Source organism: Parambassis ranga, chromosome 4, assembly GCF_900634625.1.
Source record: "Parambassis ranga chromosome 4, fParRan2.1, whole genome shotgun sequence".
NCBI lineage: Eukaryota > Metazoa > Chordata > Actinopteri > Ambassidae > Parambassis > Parambassis ranga.
This window is the reverse complement of record NC_041025.1, coordinates 23,247,793-23,270,759: the sequence shown is the minus strand read 5'-3', so window position 1 is coordinate 23,270,759 and position 22,967 is coordinate 23,247,793. Positions and strand designations below refer to the sequence as shown.

General features: G+C 47.9%; 1 protein-coding gene across 1 annotated transcript; it reads right to left on the bottom strand.

Annotated features, from left to right (window-relative positions):
• Nucleotides 1-911: 911 nt before the first annotated feature.
• LOC114435088 (1-phosphatidylinositol 4,5-bisphosphate phosphodiesterase gamma-1-like) lies at nucleotides 912-21,618 on the bottom strand. Its single transcript, XM_028404629.1, has 32 exons — nucleotides 20,418-21,618; nucleotides 12,871-13,020; nucleotides 12,259-12,352; nucleotides 11,160-11,207; nucleotides 10,433-10,517; nucleotides 10,276-10,356; nucleotides 9,820-9,854; nucleotides 9,567-9,639; nucleotides 9,380-9,475; nucleotides 9,166-9,284; nucleotides 8,510-8,595; nucleotides 8,296-8,416; nucleotides 8,058-8,226; nucleotides 7,846-7,965; nucleotides 7,666-7,773; nucleotides 7,408-7,592; nucleotides 7,106-7,306; nucleotides 6,918-7,037; nucleotides 6,647-6,830; nucleotides 6,485-6,562; nucleotides 6,032-6,135; nucleotides 5,868-5,964; nucleotides 5,717-5,783; nucleotides 4,765-4,931; nucleotides 4,575-4,671; nucleotides 4,266-4,490; nucleotides 3,954-4,099; nucleotides 3,754-3,868; nucleotides 3,511-3,672; nucleotides 3,316-3,404; nucleotides 2,926-3,110; nucleotides 912-2,743 (listed from the first exon to the last, which is right to left on the bottom strand). The coding sequence occupies exons 1-32, from the start codon at nucleotides 20,686-20,688 to the stop codon at nucleotides 2,683-2,685; spliced, it is 3,939 nt and encodes a 1,312-aa protein (XP_028260430.1). The 5' UTR covers nucleotides 20,689-21,618; the 3' UTR covers nucleotides 912-2,682.
• Between the last annotated feature and the right edge of the window lie 1,349 nt (nucleotides 21,619-22,967).

The window sequence follows — 22,967 nt, the reverse complement described above, 5'->3', positions numbered from 1 at the left end:
TGGGTTATGCACAGACTCCTCTTGCATTAGACAAGTGGGCAAACGAGCTAGCCTAGCATGGTCAATGTGTGTATGTATGTGCATCCGGGGTGGAACTCCGTCATGTGCAATACAGAGAGCAGCGGAGAATTGTGAACATGTGACCATGTAGAGACAGAAATGACATGCTGTCATGTTACCTAAGATAAATAAGATTATTCAGCATGTTTAATAAAAGAAGAAGGGATAGACCTGTTCTATAGGAAAGGTAACCTTAAATGACTTTTGCTGTGATCTGGCGCTATATAGAAAATAACGTTAAATAAAATTAACTTGACCTTCAAGGGGGAAGGGGGGGGGGGGCGTAGCAAGTCGTATTTTAAGCTCTTTTATTGCATATAGGGCATTATATATTAGTATCAATATTGGCATCAAATCGAATCGTAGCATACTGCGATCGGGGTGTCCTTCACAATACCCAGCCCCAGGCTGCCCTGTCCGAAGCTTATTAGATGTCAGGCTGTGTTTGTGCCCTCAATGTATCCCACAATGCATCCTGAAACGTAGCATACAACCGACTACATTAGCGATATGTACCTACAAGAAGAATAGGAACAGAAGTTACATGAACTGTCTTACAAATATAATGATCATGACCCGTTGTGTTTATTACCTTTTGCCGAGGTAGTGTCTGAAAAGATTTTTTACACGAGTTCACCATGTGGTTCCCTAGATTAAACTCCCCATGCGGGGAGTAGGGAGCGAGTGATTTTGGACACAGGCATTGTTGTTGTCATGACACACAGCTCCCTTTTCCTTCAGCAGGTAAATAAATACAGGTGTTGGGATTGTGCTTGTCAAACACAGGGGGAGCCTGGAAACACTTTTCGTATTAAACTCTATAGTGTTGCTTTGAAATTATGTGCACAAGCTCAGGAATACATGAAAGAGCTTTATTAACTGGAAACTTGCAGGAGGAGGAGTTGTAATGCAGAGTAATAATACTGGACAGTTAGCATAGGTACAGAAAGTAAACACAACTTGAGTCAAATTGCCTAATACACAATGGCTATAGGCCAAGAATACGACCTTTGCATAGAAGTCCCTACACAGTGCAGGGAGAAGGAGCGAGACCTGTGTCTATGGGGACATTTAAAGGGAGCTCCAGGTACACAATATTAGTTTCTACATAAAGTTACAGTATCTTCAGTCTGAAATCAGTCGTGTAGTTCGTTCTTTCATCTATTAAAACAGGGTCTGTGCCTGTCGGATAAATAAAAGAAGTTATATACAATGAGAAATTAGACAGGGGTGGAGTAGCTACAAGGGGGGTGGGGATATAAAGCCATGCAGTGAGTCCAATCAAAGCTGATCCAGGACCAGCTGAGCCACACCTGATTACAGCCAGACGAGGAAAGTGATCGTGGTCGTTCAGACGTGAGGTGTGAAATCTGAGCCGGCAGGTAAAAAGAGTGCTCTGCTAGTTTTTCTGTAATAGCCCTTATTTGGTGTTTTGTGTGTGTGTGTGTGTGTGTTTGACAGAGGTGAACACACCTGAGCCCCTGTGCAGGTGACATCCAGGGGGCGCTCTCCTCTGCTCCCCTGCTCGCTGTTCTCGTGCCTCTCGGAAGGTAGTATAGATACATTTAGAGCCCTTTGGAAAAGTACTTAAAGACCTTCTTGGTGTGGTTTGGTACAGGTTTGTTCGTCCAGTTTGTGCTGTCCCAGGTAGAACAGGAAGGTCTGTGCAGAACAGACTTCAGTCTTTAAATCCTTTTAAACCCATTTCATGAGTAGTGGCCCATGTCAGAAGAGTGTGTTCCCTCCTGTTTGATCAATGTTTCCCCTTAAAGGGCAACGACTGGTCTCTGAAACACTCAAAAGGCACATACAGGATATTTCTTTTTTGCTACGCGTGCCCTCTGCTCCCTTTGTTCCATCCACATATCAAAATATTTGTTTTTCATCCTCACATTTGTGTGACCTGAGTTTTCCTCTCCCTTTTTATCCTGGTTTTTCACTCTTAAAGCTGAAACACAGTAAGAGCAAGTTTGAAGAGTCTCTGATGTGTGATTTGTGAATCTCATTATTAAGATCTTAATTCCTTCGGATGGCATGTTTTATCCTGCGAGGCAGCAGGATTCTTGCAAGCATCTTGTGTGAGGAAGCCCTGGCAGTTATAGGGTGTGATGAAGTGACTGTTCTTTTGTAAACATGTTTCTGGTTTGCTAATATTTTTTGGGTTTTAGTAAAAGTGCTTCTTATGTTCATGTTTTCCTCACAAAGATGACAACAATCCTGTACCGACCTACTTCTGCTTCTTAGCCTGAGATCCTCAGGGACTTGTTTTCTTCAGCAGTTCATTGCTCTAAATGAAGTTAGATTTGGTAGAAAGAGCTGAAGTCATTCCCACTGCACCATCCTCAGTTTGCTCTCATTGTGTTTCAGACTTTAAGCCATGATTGTTTTTATAGCTTAGTGTTGTTGTTATTCCATGAGATGTTTGTGCCCTTCTCCTTCTGCCCTCAGCTGTGATAATTCACGCTTTATTGTGAAGGAGCATGTTTTTTTTTCTTCCAGTTACTATAGGATTGCATGTCGCTGCTGTATAGAGCCCGTTTGTTTGTTATTTCAGGCTGTCATTGCACAGCACGTCAGGCACTGTTTGTGTTGGAGTTCAGCGCTCTCTGGTGGTTTGGAGGATTAACTGCGCTTTGCTGCCACCTGCTGCCTCAACTTCTCCCTTCTCTTCTTCTCCATCAACCTGAAAAAAATACAACTGTGTGACATGAGATTTGTTTGTTTTGTTTGTTGCGACAGACAACAGATCCTCACATTTGAAGAGCTAGAATCAGGAAATATAGTGCTAATTTAAATATTTTCCTACGCAAATCAGTCACTACATGTTTCTTCTCTCTGTGCTCCCTGTGCTGTAGGATCAGTCACCTGCGGTTGCGAGCCTCCACCAGCTCACTCAGCTGATCCTGAGCTGCTCGGAGCTCCTCCAGGCTCTGCTGGTAGCCCAGGTCTGCTGATCCCGACCGCTCCAGGAGAGAAACCTGCGTGGACAGTTCGCTGGTGCGATCCCTCAGCCGCTGGATGGATGTGTACAAGTTCTCATCGTCTTCCTCCTGTAGCCACCGTGAGAGTGAAGAGAGCAGCACAGCCCACAGAGAACATGTAAGTGAACAACACTTACCTTTACAGCTAAACTCTAGTGATAATAAGACACATCTTATATATTTAGGAGAGCTGAAAGTTAGAAAACATCAGCCTGATGTCTGCAGACAGACTTCATCCATCCCTGTAGCAATAACTAGGCTTGGTGTTGTGTACCTTTGCATTGACGATCTCTATGTGAACCAGAAGTGTAGCCAGCTCCAGCTCCTCACTGTAGCTGTTCTTCAGAGGTACACTCCTGTAGCCTGCAGAACATTAACAGAGTCAATCCAACAGTGTAAAGACTTGATCATGGCTGGAGTCTGCAGAAGTGTCTGATTTTAACCTGGTGAGTTTTAATCGTGTGCTCACCTGTTCGCAGCAGGCGGACAGGGTACGTTGCCTGTGCCAGGAAGTTGGGGTCACTGAACATGTCCTCCTCGTAAACAGTGAAGCGCAGAAAGCAGAAGGTCGGGTTGTGGATGTCGAAAACAAATTGCTTCTGCACCCAAACGGGATTCAGACCGTTATCAGCTGGGAGGTTCAAGGAGAAGACACCATGAACATACAGTCAGCAGACAGAAAAATGAACTTTCTTTGCAGCTGCTCTCTTACCTACGACGTCAGTCTTACACTTGCAGCTGTCGTAGTCTGCTCCGCAGATATCCACCTCTACAAAGGGACACACAATGCTGCGGCCATTTTTAGGCAGATGGCGAGCACCGAGCACCTGACAGAAAGAAACGCAGCACAAATGTATGTGACAAAGTGTGGGAGGAAAGAGGAGCAGGGATGGCCTTCTGTGTAAATCTGACCTGTATTTGGATGGTGATTGGCTCCACGTGCAGTGTGTCCTTGTCGAAAGGGTCAAAGGCGTCGTCCCTCATGATGTCAGGCTGGGGAACGAAGCCGCTGCTGCCTCCCAGCATAAACAGGGCCTGATTCAGCTGCATCGGTTTATCTACAAAAAATGTTACAGTGTGTTAGTGTCTCCACCTGCTGGTCACTTTCTGAGGTTTCACTGATAGTCAATATTACAATTTGTGTCTTAGAAGAGGAGAAATACATTTGGAGACATCTGTTCCGGCTTCTCTGGAAACACCCCTGCGTCACACCAACACACTGACCTGGCGTCTGGAAATTAAGAGCAACTAGCTGTGAGCCACAGAGCCACATTTGCAGCGGGTCGTAGTTGGACGAGTCCAGCCTCTGTCCTCTGGGATACACTCTGGACAGTTGACGGCGGTTGTACCGCAGGAAGCGCTTTCCTCGGCCGCGGGTTGCAAACTTCTCTGCCTTTGTCTCCGGAAAGGAGGACATGTCCCGGTAACAGGCCCGCTCTGTCCCGATCTCTGCAAACAAACAGCCAATCAAAGAGGAGATGAGACACAGGACGTGTTTAGAGAAGCGAAAATAAAGGCAGGTCTGATGCTCACTGTCTTCATTAAAGGGAACAGGTCTGCAGTAAACAACGAGGTCAGACAGCTCCACCGCAATCTTCTTCCTCCTCTCCATCTGTTTCTCCTCCTGCATCTGTTACCACACAGATAGGGTGATGAACTGTCAGTTTATCTTACCGTATTGTGCCTTTGTGTACTACAGTTTGTTGTGTAACGTGGCACTGACCCGTGCATCTGCATTCTGTGCAGCTTCTCTGATCTTGCTGGCCCAGCACGTGAGGTCCTCCAGACTGTCGGCTGCCACGTCAAGCGTCTGCACCGGGTGAGAAGAGAGGTGCTGGGAGTGGATGGTAAACACGAAGGGGCGGGAGTTCTTCCCATCTTTATGCACCACTGCAGGTAGGAGAGAGAGATTTTTGTGAAAAAGATAAATTCAACAGATTAAAACAAACGTTATTTAAAACAGTCCTTGTTTAGAATTAAAACTTTGTTTCGGTTCACTGTCAGCTGATGACACAACATCATTCTGAGGGTCAGAAACCAGAAACCCTGGATTAGAGGTAACATCCATGCTTATAGCTCAGCTGCCATGTGTTGGAGTTTTCCACTGTAAGTGAGAGGGCCACCTTCCTGTGCCTTTGGGGAGAGGTCTCTCACTATGTCTCTTGGCTGGCCCTGCTAGACTGCTGCCCCTGCAACCTGGCCCCGGATAGGCTGTTTGAAGATGGGTGTATCTGCTTTTAATTCTGGGGACCTGGAAACCTTGAGAGGAGCCATATAAGACCCTCGCAGAGCCATCAAAGAGTTCAAGAGGAACTACAGGGATAAACTGGAGTCCAACTGCACCTGCTCCGACCCCAGACATCTGTGGTGAGGGCCACACTCAATCACTGGCTGCAAAGAGTAGAACAGTTCAGGAGTATCTGATCTCCTTTTATACCCAGTTTGAAGCAAAAAAAAAAAACACACCTGCCATGAGGCTGACTGAGAACCCTGACAGACACAAGCATCCATCTTTAACCTGTCCCTGAAGCAGGCCAGTCTCCACTTACTACAGAGAAACTACAATTATCCAGATTCCAAAGAAACCCCCTACTACACTAACCTCCACCATCATGAAGTGCTTTGATGACAATAAAACCTCTTTTGAGTCTTTGGGGGAAAGAAAATACACTCACCAACGTGGCAGGTGGGCACGTCGATGTAGCCCTTGAGGAAGGTACCCAGAGGACTGTTCTCTGTGGACTGAGACAGCAGAGAAGACGTCTTTTTAGAATAGTTTTTGAATAGGAAAAGAATACTTGTGTGACACAGTAAATGAGTCCTTACTGTCTCATCGAGTTCTCTGGTGGGAGAACTGGGCACCTCCTCCACGTAGTTTGCAGGAAACCACAACTGCTTCTTTCCTCCATAGTCGCCTCGCCACCTGAAGACAACACTCAGCTTAACATCAGGATTTTATAGAAACCACAGATCACAGAGAGGCTCTTTACCAGCCGCCCTCCTGCTTGTCCACGTTGAGGATGAGCGCCTGTTTGGGGAAACACAACTCGTCTTCTCTCTGAGCTCGGTAGTCATACAGAGCTTTGACTGTGCACTGAAACACAAGAGCGCATCAGAGTAATGTTTTAGTGCAGATGCAGCCACATGAGGGCGACAAAGTCTTCAATGGGCTTTCTCTTTCCTTGGTGGGCTTGAAATGCAGGTTTTAAATAGCTTTAGATAGTTCTTGAATGCAGGTAATCTGAGCCTAAATTTGTGACACTGTTCCAAAAAAAGCTTTTTTTAATTTTATGTCTTAATGAAAATTCTGTAAAAATAGGTCAACATTTGAATTTCTATGTTCATGACAGAATTGTAATACCTATATCTGCTCTTCATTTACTGAATGATATAAGATATGACGATTGCTAAATAATCTAAACAAAGTATGTTTGTGGTCTTACCCGTGCTGTCGGCATTTTGTTGGCCTCCACATAGAAATGAGGAGTGCGAACCTCATACAGCGCCCCGTAGTCAAGCTCCTGAGGAAAGAAAGAAGTTACCTCTCCACCAAAGTCAAGACTGTTTTCTTCCTGTGAAATGAGCTTTTTATGTGTGTGACTAACCGTGGTGCCCATCCGGTCCAGAGTGTCTTCGTTGATGGGGTAGCGGAGCCTCATCTTGCGGTACAGAGGATGTTTCTCGTAGTAGCTCACAAGATCCACCAAACTCTCAAACTCAGCCGAGCTGCCCAACATGAAGAGGCGGCCTTCCTGCTGGATACGACAGTGTTTGATCTTCCCCTCCGCCCTGCACACAGACAGGCAAGGAAGAAACGATTGACGGTAAATGTGGACATCATGTTCATGTAGGCAGTTTCTGGGTTTGATGCTCTACCTGAAGGAGATGGCGTAGGAGTTGTGTTCGCTGCGTTTTCGCACCAGGAAAGCTCCGTCTCTGGGGACACGCATCAGCATGTGTTCGGCCTGAACGCGGGTCAGACTGGAGTGGTACCACCTGGACAACAGCAGAACTTTGAGCAAACGTTGTAACATGATGTTATGATTTCTGTTGCAGTCACTCACTCTCGGCTCTCGTGTGCGTTCGGCTGAGGAACCGGGCTGCCCAGCCTCATCTCGAACTCGTTGCAGCGCAGTGGCGTGTCTCTGTAATGGCAGATGAGGCGGTAGAGGCTATCAAAGACCAAGTTGTCTGTCAGGTAGAAGCGGGTGGAGCCGGATTCCTGCCGTGAGTGAATCCTGCAGTGCTGGACCCGACCGGAGCGCCTGGTGGAGGACATTACACGTGATTGGCAGATATTATTTGATGAAACTGGAAATAAAACACCTTCTGTGTTTTTGCCACCTTCAACAGAACGCACACTGACCAGAAGGAGAGGGTGTAGTCTCCAACAAAGGTCTCGCTCTCCCGAACCAGGAAGGTGCCATCTTTAGCACCACCCTCGCAGTACTCCTGCAGGAGTTTCTCAGCCACCTGCCGGCCATCACGACCTCCCCCCAGCTTCCCATGGAACCAGCGCTCTGCACAGTGCTGCTCGTTGTTGTTACACTCCTGATGGATCAGAGAGAAAGCTGAAAACTAAAAGTCTTGGCTTCTTCTTGTTCCTCTGATGTCATGTTCCTACCTCTTTTCCTTCATCCTCCTCCTCTTCATCAGCTGTCTGGTAGTGAGACGTCTCCTCTGAGTAGTAAATCTTATTACTGGTCAGGACAAAATAGTGTGGCGTCCACGTCTATAAAACAAGACATGTTTCAATAAGTCAGAGCTACTTGTGTGTTTTCTGTGTGATCACACACTCACTCACATGGTCGATGGGGTCTTCAAGGTAAAGGATGCCGTTCTTCAGTGAGTTGCTGATGTCGTTTTCAGAGTAGCTGGCTGATGTCACCTCTTCATACACAGTTCCCTCCACTAGTTTCTTGTGCTGTAAAAGAATGAAATTAAACTCTAATAAACTCTAATCTGCTAAACATTCGTGTTTCCTTCCTACATTTCCTTAAGCAAACATGGGCGTACCTTGATAAGGATCTTCCTGCGGAGCTGGTAGGGTGAGGGAAGCTCATCTGCATTGTTGTCGACGGGTTTGGTGAGCAGCAGATCTCCAAACACCTTCTTAAAATGTGTGGCCATGTTCCTCTGCTGCACCACGCTACAGTGGTCCTCGATGGACAAGATCACCGGATACCTGCACGGGACGTGTCAGTCAGATTTGATAGCAATGCTGTTGTCATTCATTAATCTCTAATGGACTCACTCAGATGTGACGAAGGCATGTTCTTTGATGGTGTGCAGCACATCCAGGAATTTGATCTTGGAGGTTAAAGTGTGGCCGTGATAGATGATCGGCAGGTCGTCAGGTCCGTCCCAGCAGTCCACTGAGATCACAAAACACAAAGTTCACTGTCAGAGAGGAGCCTGAAATATCAGTTTGTCCATTTTTAGGGGAAAAAAAATGTCCCGTCTCTTACATTCAATGCAGCGGCAGCCCATCCTCAGACATCGGGCGTACGCTTCAAGAGACGATTCACTGGAAAACTGGTCACCTGTCAGGTACCTGAAACATCAAGAGTCTAAGCAGCTTTCTGCAAACTAGTTTTTTACTCTGTTCTGCACTTAAAGGTCGAGTAGGAGATTCAATTCTGATGCATTTTTTTGTTAAATTAGTGTAACTTCTCTTTACAATCCAATAGCAACCGATTAGTTCGGCAGTTTCTCATTAAAACGAAGAATATGAATCATCTGAAGCTATAAAACATAAAAACATCAGCCAATCCTCCGGGTGGACCCTGTAGGAGTATTGGCTGGTTGTCACTCTCTTCCTGCTCTGTGCACCAGAGAGGTACGTGCATGATGGCCGAAGTCACAGACCGCAGCTCGTCTTCAGGTGATGTGCGTCCATGTGATTGGAGGCGTGTCTTCGGGATGAGCTCCGAGAGAAAGGGGCGTGTGTTTACTTTGAAATCTGGCTGACTCTCACTGAGTTTTCAGAATCTCCTACCCTACCTTTAAGCTTTAGTTTTTACAGAATCAGTGCAAATGCTAAATTCAAACATTTTATGATTTTAATCTTTGTATTGATATTTTACAAACAAAAATTTAACGTGTGGGTCAGTGTGAGACCTACGTGTTGTGTGAGGAGGAGATCCAGTACTGAGAGAGCGGCCTCTTCATGTCATCGGGAACAACAGGGGAAAATCGAGGGTCACACACAGAGTTCTCCTTGGAGAACAGGTAGGCCAGGAACTAGAGCAACAAATTAAAAGATCACATTGAGTGGGAAAAACGGCATGTGTGTGTGTGTGTGTGTGTGTGAGTTTTATGTGTCTTTGTAGCGCCACCTCGTCCAGCTGTAGCATCGGCTCAGGCTGAGGTCCACCCCTCATGTAGCCCATAAGAAACTCCCTGACACGACTCAGATCTGACGCCCAGGACTCCTGAGACGAGCCGGATAAAGAAAAGTGAGCACAAAGCAGTTTTTCAAGGAGCGCTGTGCGTTGTGCTGACGGTGCTGGGTGAGCTTCCTACCTTCTGGTCCATCTGCAAAAACTTCTGGAAGTCGTAGAGGGAGATCTGACAAAGCTCTGGCCTGTCAACATTTCTAAAAACAAAAAACAACCATTTATAGGACAAATAACTGGCATGATGATGGATGTCAACAGACAGATTATAATTTGTGTTTCTATAGAGAAACTGAACAGGTAGAGGGACCAGGTGGGGGTTGTGAAGACGAAGGACTGGACACTGAGGAAGAGGTGGTGGTGAAGGTGGAGGGACTCACCGCAGAGGGAAGGAGAGCTCCAGCTGCTCAATAATCTGAGGAACAGAAGGGGAGGAACCAGGTGACGGACAGGTGGGAGGAAGCCGGGTGAAGCATAAACAGGAGAGGACACAGTGAGGGTGGCGTGGTGAGGAGGTGCGGAGGTGGGAGGTGTCAGAGTACAGACGCATTGACTCGAATACAGGAGTGCTGAGCAGTCCTGAGGAACTAAAACCTGACTTTAACAGAAGATGGTGCAGAAATCGCTGCTGAACAAGTAAGGAAAGTAGAATAACTGAGGCTGTGAACACCTGGCGGCTCAGGTCCAGCCGACCTGCAGTTTATGAACTCGTGTTCTGCTGCACTGATGCCAGGCAGGATGTACCAGGACAGTAAGTCTAAGGTCTAAATAACATAGTTGGAGGTTGTTAGCTTAGCTTTAGCACCACGTGCCAACAATGGAGACGGTTCACTCACACTCCTCTGTGCGTCGAACATCAGTGTCCTGTAGAGCTGTGCAAAGTTGGGGTATGACAGGTCACTCCTGGCCTCCACCTCCTGCTGGAAAACCAGACAGCAGTTAGTGCGACACCAAAACTATCAGCACGTCCTCACACTCACGTCCCGCTCTGACCTGCAGTTTGTCTTTGAGAAAGCGCATGTTGGGGACTCTGTAGTTGACCTGGGGCAGCAGAGTCTTCACATCCTTCACTGTGATGCTGGAAGAGAAACAAGGAAATGATATAATGAATATGAGCCTCAAGCCTTTAAAGACACGGGAGGAAGCCTGCTGATGGTCGTCAGGTAAAGGAGGGAAAGAGGAGGTAGATAGGACAGAGGTTTGACAGAGAGCGAGGAGAACAACAAGCACACAGCATCATAGATTAGGACAAAGCTGGAAGCCTGTTGTATGTATTTATACTGCAGCTGTTATATTTCTGGCGGACAGAAAAAATCCAGAGCAGCCCTCTGAGGCGAGGAGAAGGTCTTCTAGGGTTAACGACCGCCGTCGCTGCCAGGTCTGAGCTGAGCCTCCTCCCTGCTGTCTAACTACTGTTACTATTTTCACAGGAGACAGGAAGTTGCCCTCTCCCAGCCCCTCGCATCACTTCCTGCTCCTTATCAGGCGGTGGCAGGCTGTTTGTCCCGGAGCGGATCGCACCCAAACAGATGCCTGGACAAATCAGTGCGAGCACGAGACGGAGAGCGTGAGAGAGTGATAACACAGGGCGCTCTCTGAGGACATCTGGATCTGTCACACACGCCCCCACCACCCCAGACACAGCAGCCAGTGGGCATCCATCCCCGGCTGCTGTGAAAGGTACCAAGCGGTGTTGATTTGTCTGCGGCGAGTCACCCACCTGCCCTCGTGGCTCCTGTCCATGACTTCAAACTGTTTCCTCAACCACCTGCAGAGGGAAGGTGGAAACGAAAGTGTGAGTCCAACACACACACACACAACACACACCACACACACCTTGTCAACAAATGCCAACCGCCTTGACAACGTCCCCCCGAAATTCCTGCTGCATCCACAGTAAAATAAGTTTCTGTCGGTTCAACGTGTGCTTGCAGGGCTGCAGCTTTGTTGTTTTACTCCGTACCGTACATTTAATTCCTGCTGCTAACAAACAACTCGCCACTAATGGGCACACAGCCTCCCCCTCTGTCTCTGCACACACACACACACTCACTGCCCAGTGTTTTAATCAGTTATTAAGGTATAGAAGGCCAATACTGCCTCTGCTCACTGCATTGAAGTGAAGCCAAAATACGTTGCTTATGGGCGCTGCCATGTTGGAAAAAATGTCATCTTGGAACCAGAGTCTGCACATCAAGAGCTGAAGCTGCATCATCACAGTTTCACCCAAACCTCCACCCACTTCTGCTTTATTTGAGGAGTACTTTTAGTTTTTAGTTGGGGCTGTGTCCCATCTGGTAATTTGGAGGAGGGGATTATGACCTAAACTGCACCCAGCCACCAGGGGGCGATCCAGATGTCTTGCCCCAACTCTTGAACAACTCTCATGCATTCACAGTCAATGATACAGAAATAAAACACAGTACATTTCCTGTACAGCACATGGCAAACATCTTGGCCACTAACGTTATAAAATGTCTTTACAAATGTTCGCCACATGTCGAAGCGTCGCAGAAACACAGAGAGCTGAGAAGCTGTCAGTCTGTGTCCTTCAAGCCTCGCATTCAGCTTTTGGATCTTCTCCTCCAGCAGTTTACACGCCTTCATAAACAGACAGAATTAGCCTTTTCACTTCCTCTGACTGAGGACTGAGCATCTCTCTGTGCTGCTGCCCTTGCCACAGAAGCCACAGAGGGCGTCTGCACCTTCATCTACAGCAAATATTTGAACTGAAAAACAAATATTTGTCCTCAGACCTGCCGCTCCACATCCAGGCCTCTGCCTCTCGGAAACACGCAGATGTTAAGACAGACACTGACCTGTCTATCTGCTGCGGGCCCGGCGCTCTCTGAGTGTCCATCATCAGCCAGTTAAGTCCAGTGATCCACATGTTGACCTCCTCCTCGCTGAACGCTGCACACACACACACACACAGACACACACACCATTGTTTATGTGACACTCATAAAGCACCGCACAGCTCAAACGTCTGTTTAAAGGAGGCCAAACCCGTCAGTAAATGTGTCCTAACAGAAGGTTCTGAGCACCAGAACCGTTTTAAAATCATCTCATATTCCATTCGCATTTATTTGTAACATCTATACATGAACTTTATCCTTTAAATGAAGGTTTCAGCTGTAATTATTATTAGACACATTAAGGCTTGATATGACAAATGTGCACCTGAAACGTTGCAGTTTGTTTGGGCATCACTGTGTTTATCATCATAGAAAAAGTGCAGATTAGCAAACAGTGTTTTTTTAATGATCACTAGTGTTGGTTGGTTTCTGGATAATGTAACATCAGAGGTGAAGAGTAAATCTAACATGAAAGAAAAACATCTAAAAGAAGATTCAACAAATAACAAACTGATAGAAGAAGAATAAAAAACCAGGATGCACACACACACACACACACACACACACACTGACCAGCCACACTGAGCGTCCGCAAGCGAAACTCCAGGCCGTACAGCACGATGAAGCAGTGGGCGGAGTCCAGTTTACGAGCCTCCTCTGGGTAGCGTTCAAAATCACGGGAGCCCTTCCCTAACCGCAGCTCCCGGATCTCCCGAATGTCAACTGTGGGAGGAGGAGGGGGAGGAGGAGGAGGGAGAGAGGAGGAAGGAAGGAAGGATAGTGTTGCATGAACACAAATATGCACAACCATAAATCACACTTTGGCACGTTGTGCGTTTCCCTGCCAAACACACAAAAATCTGCTGCTGGAGAGCTGGACAAATGCTCACTGTGTGTGTGTGTGTGTGTGTGTGTGTGTGTGTGTGTGTGTGTGTGTGTAGAAACAGATACACAAACATTTCAGCTGTCAGTGGGAGGACACTAAAAAAACGTCTTTAACTGCAGGAGCAGGAAACATAAACAGAAAACATCAGACTCTGACTGAGACGCGACTTTAAAACCTTTAAATGAACGCTCAGGTTCTCCCTGAAATATTCACCAATGATTGAAGATATTTTACCGCCTACTGTCTCATTTTATTTTTACTCTCTTTACAAACTGAACTTTTCATCACTAACTCGTGGCAAAGTTTTGGAGTGAACCGACGTTTGAAGCTTATTTCCACATCACTCAGCACAGGGAGGGTTAACAGAGCGCAGAACATGATGTAAACTCTGGACTGTGACACACGCAGTGGTCGACACTCCCACTAAGAAAACCCCAGCTTATTGACATACCAGATGCCCTGTGCAAACACACACTCATACATCCTCTGCTATCCACACACACACACAGGCCCACTGTAACACACACACACACACACAGGCCCGCTGTAACACACACACACACACAGGCCCGCTGTAACACACACACACACACACACACACACAAGCCCACTGTAACACACACACACACAGGCCCACTGTAACACACATACACAGGCCCGCTGTAACACACACACACACACAGGCCCGCTGTAACACACACACACACACAGGCCCGCTGTAACACACACACACACAGGCCCACTGTAACACACATACACAGGCCCGCTGTAACACACACACACACACAGGCCCGCTGTAACACACACACACACAGGCCCACTGTAACACACATACACAGGCCCGCTGTAACACACACACACACACACAGGCCCACTGTAACACACACACACACACACAGGCCCGCTGTAACACACACACACACACACACACACACAAGCCCACTGTAACACACACACACACACAGGCCCACTGTAACACACATACACAGGCCCGCTGTAACACACACACACACACAGGCCCACTGTAACACACACACACACACACAGGCCCACTGTAACACACACACACACACACAGGCCCACTGTAACACACACACACACACACAGGCCCATTGTAACACACACACAGGCCCGCTGTAACACACACACACAGGCCCACTGTAACACACACACACACAGGCCCATTGTAACACACACACACACACACAGGCCCACTGTAACACACACACACAGGCCCATTGTAACACACACACACACACACAGGCCCACTGTAACACACACACAGGCCCGCTGTAACACACACACAGGCCCGCTGTAACACACACACACAGGCCCATTGTAACACACACACAGGCCCGCTGTAACACACACACACAGGCCCACTGTAACACACACACACACACAGGCCCACTGTAACACACACACACACACAGGCTCGCTGTAACACACACACACACAGGCCCACTGTAACACACACACACACACACAGGCCCATTGTAACACACACACACACACAGGCTCGCTGTAACACACACACACACAGGCCCACTGTAACACACACACACACACACACAGGCCCACTGTAACACACACACACACACAGGCTCGCTGTAACACACACACACACAGGCCCACTGTAACACACACACACACACACACACAGGCCCACTGTAACACACACACAGGCCCGCTGTAACACACACACACACACAGGCCCATTGTAACACACACACAGGCCTGCTGTAACACACTTGGAGTGAATGTCACTTTTATGAGCCTGGACTCTCTGTTCCTCCACAGAGGACTCAGAGGAACCAACATGTAGGAGCAAAATATCCAACTAGGTAGACAAAGGTGGACACACACACACACACACAGCAGGGAGACAGGACAGGCTTCCAAAGCCAGCTGTTCTCAGCTGGTTGTAAATAATCCAGCATCATCTGGTTCCTGGCTGAGCCTCAGATGACAGCAAGCCTGTCTGGCATGAGATTAAGAGAGGCGTCCATTTTTTTTTCCTTTTTTCCTTGGAAACGTGTCAAAATTTAACTGAGGTTCAGCTGAGTGCTCACACACACACACACACACACACACACACTGCAGCTAATGGAAGTTATGCACCAAAAAGTAAACAACAAACACATCTGCAGGAAGAAACAGACCTCAGCTGGATTATTAAACACAGACCTCATCAAAAACACACACTAAACTACACACAACAAGCAGCAACCTCCAAAACACTGCAGCTCACTGTCCACTTTCACATATGCAGCTACCAAGCTGCCAGACGACTGAATGTGTCTGACAACACAAGTAAACGGTGAATCAGACCTAAAATGTACTGGTGTTTTATTTTGAAACTCATTCTGTCTGCTGTTGGTGTCGAACTTCCTGCCTGCTCCATCTGTGCAGACTGATGCAGAAAATAGAGTCTGTGTATCGTTCATGGAGCAGAACAAACAGGCTCAGGTGGGGCTCGGGTCTCTCAGTAGGTACAAAGGTGCTATATAAAAACCCACTATTTATTTACTATGATGAGCTACAGCCGCCATGTTGACGCTACAAAAAAACCAGAAGAGGACAAACACTACTGGACACTGACTGTTCTCTGAACAAGAACACTGAAGTTTTCAGGTTCAATTCATCGTTCACTCTTCACACAGATCCTGTGTTTTGGGAGCCAGAAGATGCTAATCTTTTCAAACTGGGTCCCAGAGTGGATGGATTCCAAAACACCCTAAATGCCACTTTTCTAAAACAATGACGCCACAGTGTTCTTTATTAGGAGAAGACTTTGTGTTTATTATCCTCAGTTTTAATTGCCGCTGGTTTCAAACTAAAGTTATTAAGATACAAAGATCGTCACAGTGGAGTTACAAAAACTAAAACCAGCCCGGGGCGAAGCTGCTATTTGTTTTCGTCGCAGCCTTTATTATTTCCTGTCATTTGGTTTGGACGCCGGACAATCAGACTCTCAGCTCGCCACGTCACACTTCACTCACCATGACACACACACACACACACACACACAGCGGCCTTTAATCCCAGTCCAGGCTGTAAACACTGGCTGTGATCACACAACAGACAGTGAACACACTGAGTTATTATCAGTCGTTACGGTATCGACCCCCCCACCCTCTCTCTCAGTGAGTTTGGCTGCACTGAGCCGGCAGCTGTGTGCACTGCTGACCTGAAGCCAGCAGCCGATGATGATTACAGTGAAACACAGTGTTCCTGGTACGGCTGGTGACATCACTCGCGGCCAGACTGCAGTTTACAGCAAGTCAGAGAGAGGAGAGCTCCGAGAGCTCCGCTGATCCAAAGACAGACCAAAAGATCAGATATTAAGGTTCTTCTGCAGCTAATTCAGAAATAATTTTCGATTTTTACTTGTTTTATATTTGGGGCAAAATTCTTAGGAACCACACAGCTGTTCAGAAGTGACACAACAACATGTCTGAAGCTGAAGCGTGACACTCATAATACCACTTCAGCATCACTGTCACTCTGTCAGTTTTAATCCATCCTTGGTTTGTGAGCATAACTCCTTCCATACACATGCTTGTAATCCCAAACCAGACAGACTGTAACTCAGATGATTCGTTCACAACCCAACAACATGAAGCAGGGTTCATGTGTCGACGTCACGTCACAGAATCTGTTGTTGTATCGTTTCATTTTGCACTTTTAGAACTCACTGCTTACTGTGTGTGTGTGTGTGTAAAGCCCATATGTACACACACACACACACACACAGCTACAGTATACAGTACCCACACGGTTTTGACGATATGTGTAAGACACACCGAGCGATCCACAACCTCGCAGCGAGAGAGAGAAGAGCCACCGACTCATAAGTTACTCATAATCCACGGTACCACTGTGAGACCAAAGTACCGGCTGCTTCACAGGTTCACTGCACATAAGAGAAACCCTGTGACCCACCTTCTTCTGACCCGGTCTTTGGGAAACAGTATTAAAGCACAGAAGGCAGCCTGAGTAACGTTCATGGCATCCTCCTCAAACCACTTGCCTTCTGCGCAGTGATACGGTTGTTGGGAATAAAGTGAAAGAAAATAGTTCCTAGATGTAACTACGGGGCCCCAGAAGGGACATTTATAAATTGTATTTCTGTCTCGCTTTGAGGACCAGAAGCACAGAGACATCTAGCTCCATCACGCTGGACAGAAGGCCAAACCCTCCAAACAACCTTGATGGACACGTGGCCCTGCGGGACGTCAGGAAACTTTTTTGGCGGGTGGGGGGTCCGCTGTGGTTAACCCTAATCACACTTTTAAATGATTCCATGTTGGCTGAAACCGCTCGGAGCAGCTCAGGCATCCAGCGCCTCATTGTGGTCCATGACTGGCTTCCTGCAGAAGATGCCGGGCCTTTTGTTTTTAGTCCTTCAATCTGAGACAGGAAGTGAGACACTCCCTGATAACCGTACACTTCCTGCGCCGCAGGATTTTATACCTCCACTGCCAGAGAGCGCTCATCTCAAAGGAAAACACTGAATCCCACCGTGCATGTGTGTGTCTGTGTGTGTGTCTTTGTGTGTGTGAGTGAGTGTCTCTGTGTGTGTGTGAGTGTGTGTCTGTCTGTGTCTCTGTGTGTGTGTGTGTGTGTGTGAGTGAGTGTCTCTGTGTGTGTGTGTGTGTGTGTGTGTGTGTCTGTCTGTCTGTGTGTGAGTGTCTGTGTGTGTGTGTGTGAGTGAGTGAGTGTGAGTGAGTGAGTGTCTCTGTGTGTGTCTGTCTGTGTGTGAGTGTCTGTGTGTGTGTGTGTCTGTGTGTGTGTGTCTGTCTGTGTGTGTGTGTGTCTGTGTGTGTGTGTGAGTGAGTGAGTGTCTCTGTGTGTGTCTGTCTGTGTGTATGTGTGTGTGTCTGTGTGAGTCTGTGTGTGTCTGTGTGTGTGAATCTGTGTGTGTGTGTGTGTGTGTGTGTGAGTCTGTGTGTGTGTGTCTGTGTGTGTGTCTGTGTGAGTCTGTGTGTGTCTGTGTGTGTGAATCTGTGTGAGTCTGTGTGTGTGTGTGTGAGTCTGTGTGTGTCTGTGTGTGTGTGTGTGTGTGAGTCTGTGTGTGTCTGTGTGTGTGTGTGTGTGTGAGTCTGTGTGTGTCTGTGTGTGTCTGAGGGAGAAACTGATTTTTAAAGCAAACAAAGTATCAGGAGACAAAAACAAAGGAAGGAGAGTGAGGAGGGGGGGGTCGGTCAGATACATGAGAACGAATGGACGACCTTGAAGAGAAAAAGAAAGTGAAAGAAAACAGTGAAACAGGGCAGAGGAGGAGAAGGTGGATGTGTGGAGAAGGAGGAGGAGGAGGAAGAGGAGGAGGAGGAGGGGAAGATGGAGCTGTGGGAGATAAAGTGAAGGACAACATGCCGAGTTCCTGGAATCTGCTGTGGGTTAGTCCGGTGGGAGGTTGTTTGTAAAGGGGCGTTATGAAAGTGTGTGTTAGTGAGTGAGTGTGTGTGTGTGTGTGTGAGTGTGTGTATGAGTGTGTGTGAGTGTGGACTGGGTGTGATTGAGCAGAGTAGCTGATCACTCTGTGCTCCCCTCAGATTAGCGTTGGCGCCATTTAGGTGGTTTATGATTAGGGATGAATAATTAACAAGCTGATAGAGCGGCCATTAGCCTGTGGGTTTCTGAAGAAGAAAACTTCAAAGGACACACAAAGGACACACAAAGGACACACAACCGCACTGAGACAACATCCACACGATCTCCAGGATGTATGAAGGGAAACCGTCATCGATTCTATGACGCCAACATGTCAGATGTGACAGATCTGCCGCCATAAATTCACGTGTTTGTTGTGGACAGAACAAGCTTCTCCTTCATTTTCCAGGTTACCACGGTAACCAGAGTCCTTTGCATCTGATTGGTTTTAAGCACTTAACATGCACAGCAACTGCTAAAGGCCTGAATCTATCTGCCGCCAAGACAGACAAACACCTCAGGCTGTCAACACGACGCGCCCGGCTCATCAGGGAACCACGCAGCTTTTTGCATTTTAGCCTTTTTGTTTATGATAACCGTGCAGGAGGATTACTCCGCCCACCATCAGCCCCTCACCTGTACACAGTTTAGACGACTGTTGTATAATTCTTGAACTTTGGCGCCAAGTGTCAGAATAAACTGCATTGATGACTTTGATAACTTTGATGCAGCAAATATTTCAGGTAACTGGCATCACAGATCACCAGCGCTGTGATTGGCTGGCGTGTGCTGCCATTTTTTAAACTGGTTGTTGACTACGTATGTGGTTATGGACCAGATCGAGGAAATACGATCACTTATTCAACTGTTCGTCACCACAGAACAAAGACTGACACATTGACTGATCGTATATGAATGTCGGATGGACACTACTTTTCATGATGCATTGTGGGCTACATTGGGGGCCCTATATGGGGTCTATAATTTCTCACTAAGAAATGGCGAAGGCTCTATATAGGGCCATAAATAGTGATTAGGGAGTGATTTCAAACAGCCGATATGCACGCCGCTTCTTTTTTCTGTGCTGGTTTGCACCTGAGACGCGCCAAGCTGCACCAGACGGCTACAAATAAAACACAATGACAGTCAAACTCAGTGTACAGCAGCTGTCATCAACCTGTGTGACTTCAGGCAAAGTCTCAGTGAAGTTTGTGATACTAATACTTCCTGTCAGCTCGTCACGGCTTCCTGTGCTTCTATCTGCTGTGTATCTGTTTCACCTGCAGTCGTCGGGTTTTCTCAGTATTTCTCGAACAGCATCTGTTTTTTAACAGTGAGCGACCATAAAGTCTGAGAGTTACAGCAACACATGGCTCACAGAAGGAAACTCTATCATGCCAGCAGTGAAAGCTAACAGACCCTGTAGCAAATCCTCCCTCAGGCCACGAAATCCAGGACACAGACAGAAAAGGAAAAAAGGAGGAGGACACCACCAGCAGCCTGCTGCTCAGCCTGCTCCATGTGGCAGCAGCGAGCGCGCCGCTCCGTCTGCGAGGAAGCAGAGGTCACCGGGTCGTGATCCGTCTGTCCGCCGAGGAGGGAGGAGACCACAGCAACATGTCAACCTCCACAGCAGCAATACACAGAGGAGGATCACCATGGCAACCTGATGTAAAGGGCCAGTTCACACAGACCAACACCTGAGAGGTCGACCACATCACAGCCACTCATCACATCTGCCTGTGTCTTATTATGTTTGTGTGTCTTTGTATCAATGAAGATCAGGCCTCATACTCACTCTCTCCTTCGATCTTGTCTGGGTTCCGGCTCCACACTATCTGCCTGGTGTCCTGCCTGATCTGAAACGTCCTCCTCTCAGGCCGCTGGGACTTCTTCTGGTAGAAGACGGTCATCACCGTGCCCATCTCCAGGCTGTGCAGGATGCGGGGACCTGCCTCCGTCCAGTCCAGCATCCTGGAGGCCACCATGGGAGCGGCGGCCCCTGCGGCGGTGCCGGCGGCCTCCTCGGCACAGCCGTTGAGGCAGCCACTGAACCTGGCTGCACACATCCTCAGTGCATCGCTATGAGAGCGCTGTGCAGGATCACTGTTCTGTTTGCGGGTTCTCGGACAGGATCGCTTGTCCAACAGTCACCTACTGAGGGCACAGAGGGCCACAGTGGTCCACCAGGTCAGCTGCCAGGAGGAAGTCTGCCTGTGATGCCGCTCAGTGCAGCTGGTGTGATTAAAACTATTTCACAGTCAAACAGCAGCTCAAAGACATGAGAGACCCGCAGCAGAGCTGAGGCGTCTGAGATGTGAGTTATCCTCTGGTCCTCTGAGGGGGACTGGATCCCTCTGTTATCCTTTCCAGATGCTTCTGGCAGCACACCAGTGAAATCCACTCGGGCTCAGCTCTCATCACCGCTGGACTCAGGTTTCCACCCCTGCTCCTCCAGTCCACGACAGCAGAAAGCAGCACAGCGAGGCTTCGCGTCCAGCTGCCGCCGCGTCCTCGCCTGCTGCTGGGGCGGAAAACAAGACGCGCCGACCCCTCTCCTGGCTGTGGGACAACGAAGTCAGCGCGAGCAACCGAGACGCCGAGTTATGTAATGACAAGCCGGACACCTACCCGGAGGTGGGTGCAGCAGGGCGGCGGAGAGGAGCACGGGCAGCGGCTTCACGGAGACGGGCAGACGCGCGGATGGCAGAGCACGGAGCGGCCGCGGCGAGAACCGTGTGCGCTCCCATCCGCCGAGGCAGCGCTGCTCCTCCTCTCTGAACACATTTCACCGCAGACAGGCTCCGCAATCACCCGTTAGGAACCGTCCGGAAGCGCGGCGTTAACTGTCCAGTTCCTCCTCGCTGCTGCTCGGCCAGGATCTCCGCGTCTGTGCCTGCGCGTCCCCTCAGCTCCAACGCCAGAGGTCTTGAGAGGAAATTAGGACTAGCAGACCGGAAAAGCTTGATCTGATTTTTTTCCTCTCGGTGCTGCTGTAGTGAATCTGAGGGAGGAGGAGGAGGAGGAGGCGGAGAGCAGAGCGACCTCCGCGGGCCTCCAGGAGATCTGCATGCTGAAGGGATCCAGGGGAGGGGAGGGGACCACTTTCCCCCTAAGACTGTCAGGACGTGACGTGGGGGTCAAACTGCAGAGGTCACTCACATGTCAGAGTCACCAGCTGCTGCAGGGAAACTGGACCTTTGTACAAAGAGGAAGAATTCCAACACGCTGCTAAACTTCAAACCATAAATGTTAATCTGTCATTAAAAACTCTAAAGTTTGTTTTATTTCATTTTTTGTGTCATATATTTGTGGATTATTCTTGAAAAAAATAACAAATTTTCCTCTGTATGTATCCCAGTTTGGGGCAGAAACCTAAGAAAAGCATGTTCACTTTGTTATTCTATAAAATCCTGGTTTAGAAACAGTTAGCAGCTACGTTAGCATTCTGTCTTTGTTTCTCTTAACTTTAGCGTGTGCTACTTTACACTCGTCTTCTCCTGTCCTCATGTATTTGTTTTTATCTTTGAGAAAAATTAAATGTCATTTCTGAATTTGGTTTCTGCTGCAGTTTTCTGGTCTACCACAGGAGGGCGACAAAGCCAGAACATCAGAGGCTTTAACGCAAACACCAACAGAGCTTTGGGTCACGAGAGGAAACACAACAAACATGTGAGGATCTTTCAGGACCTCCATCATCACTAATGTAAGACCAGCTTTGTTTGTAGAGTGAGAAAAAAGAAGCAGACAAGTGCTCACCATGTGTGAGAATTCCTTCAAAATAAAAGCTGCAGGTGACGCCTGCACGAAGCTGGATGGAGCATGAAACCTGTTGAAGCTGTTGGAACAGATCAGGATCTAATGTCGCTTCATTTGATGTGTTGACTTTGAGTTTTAACAGCTTTCATGAGACCACAGTGAATACTTCAACCTCATGCTGAAGCTCTGTATAACACAGGTAATATTCTGTGTAGGAGTCAAATAGCAGAAACCTCAGAGGCCATAAAAAACACATGTGAAGTGTGCGAGTGTGGACCGATCCACCTCGGAGGGATGAGATGGTCATGGATGATATCACAGCCTCTCCGTGTCTAATCAGCTCCATATGTCCACTGGGCGTGTCTGCGTTTCTACTACCACTGGTCAGCCAGCAGCCAATCACAGCTCAGGAAAACCTCCTCTCACATGTCGGGCAGCGGAAAGGCAGCGGGGGCGGAAGGTGCCTTTAGTCGACCCGTGAGCAATCAAACACACCAGACAGGAGTCCAATATCAGACACTCATATTTCAGTATAAACATATATAATGAATTGAAATCTATCCAAGTATGTGCATCACTTTTCTGTTAG

Bases quoted from the DNA above. Each gene is read 5' to 3' on its own strand.
- LOC114435088 (XM_028404629.1), bottom strand. From the start codon at position 20,688: ATGTGTGCAGCCAGGTTCAGTGGCTGCCTCAACGGCTGTGCCGAGGAG. The intron at 9,640-9,819 runs GTGAGTCCCTCC...TTTTGTTTTTAG, and splicing joins GAGCTCTCCTTCCCTCTGCG to AAATGTTGACAGGCCAGAGC. The intron at 9,285-9,379 runs GTGGCGCTACAA...TTGTTGCTCTAG, and splicing joins CGATGCTACAGCTGGACGAG to TTCCTGGCCTACCTGTTCTC.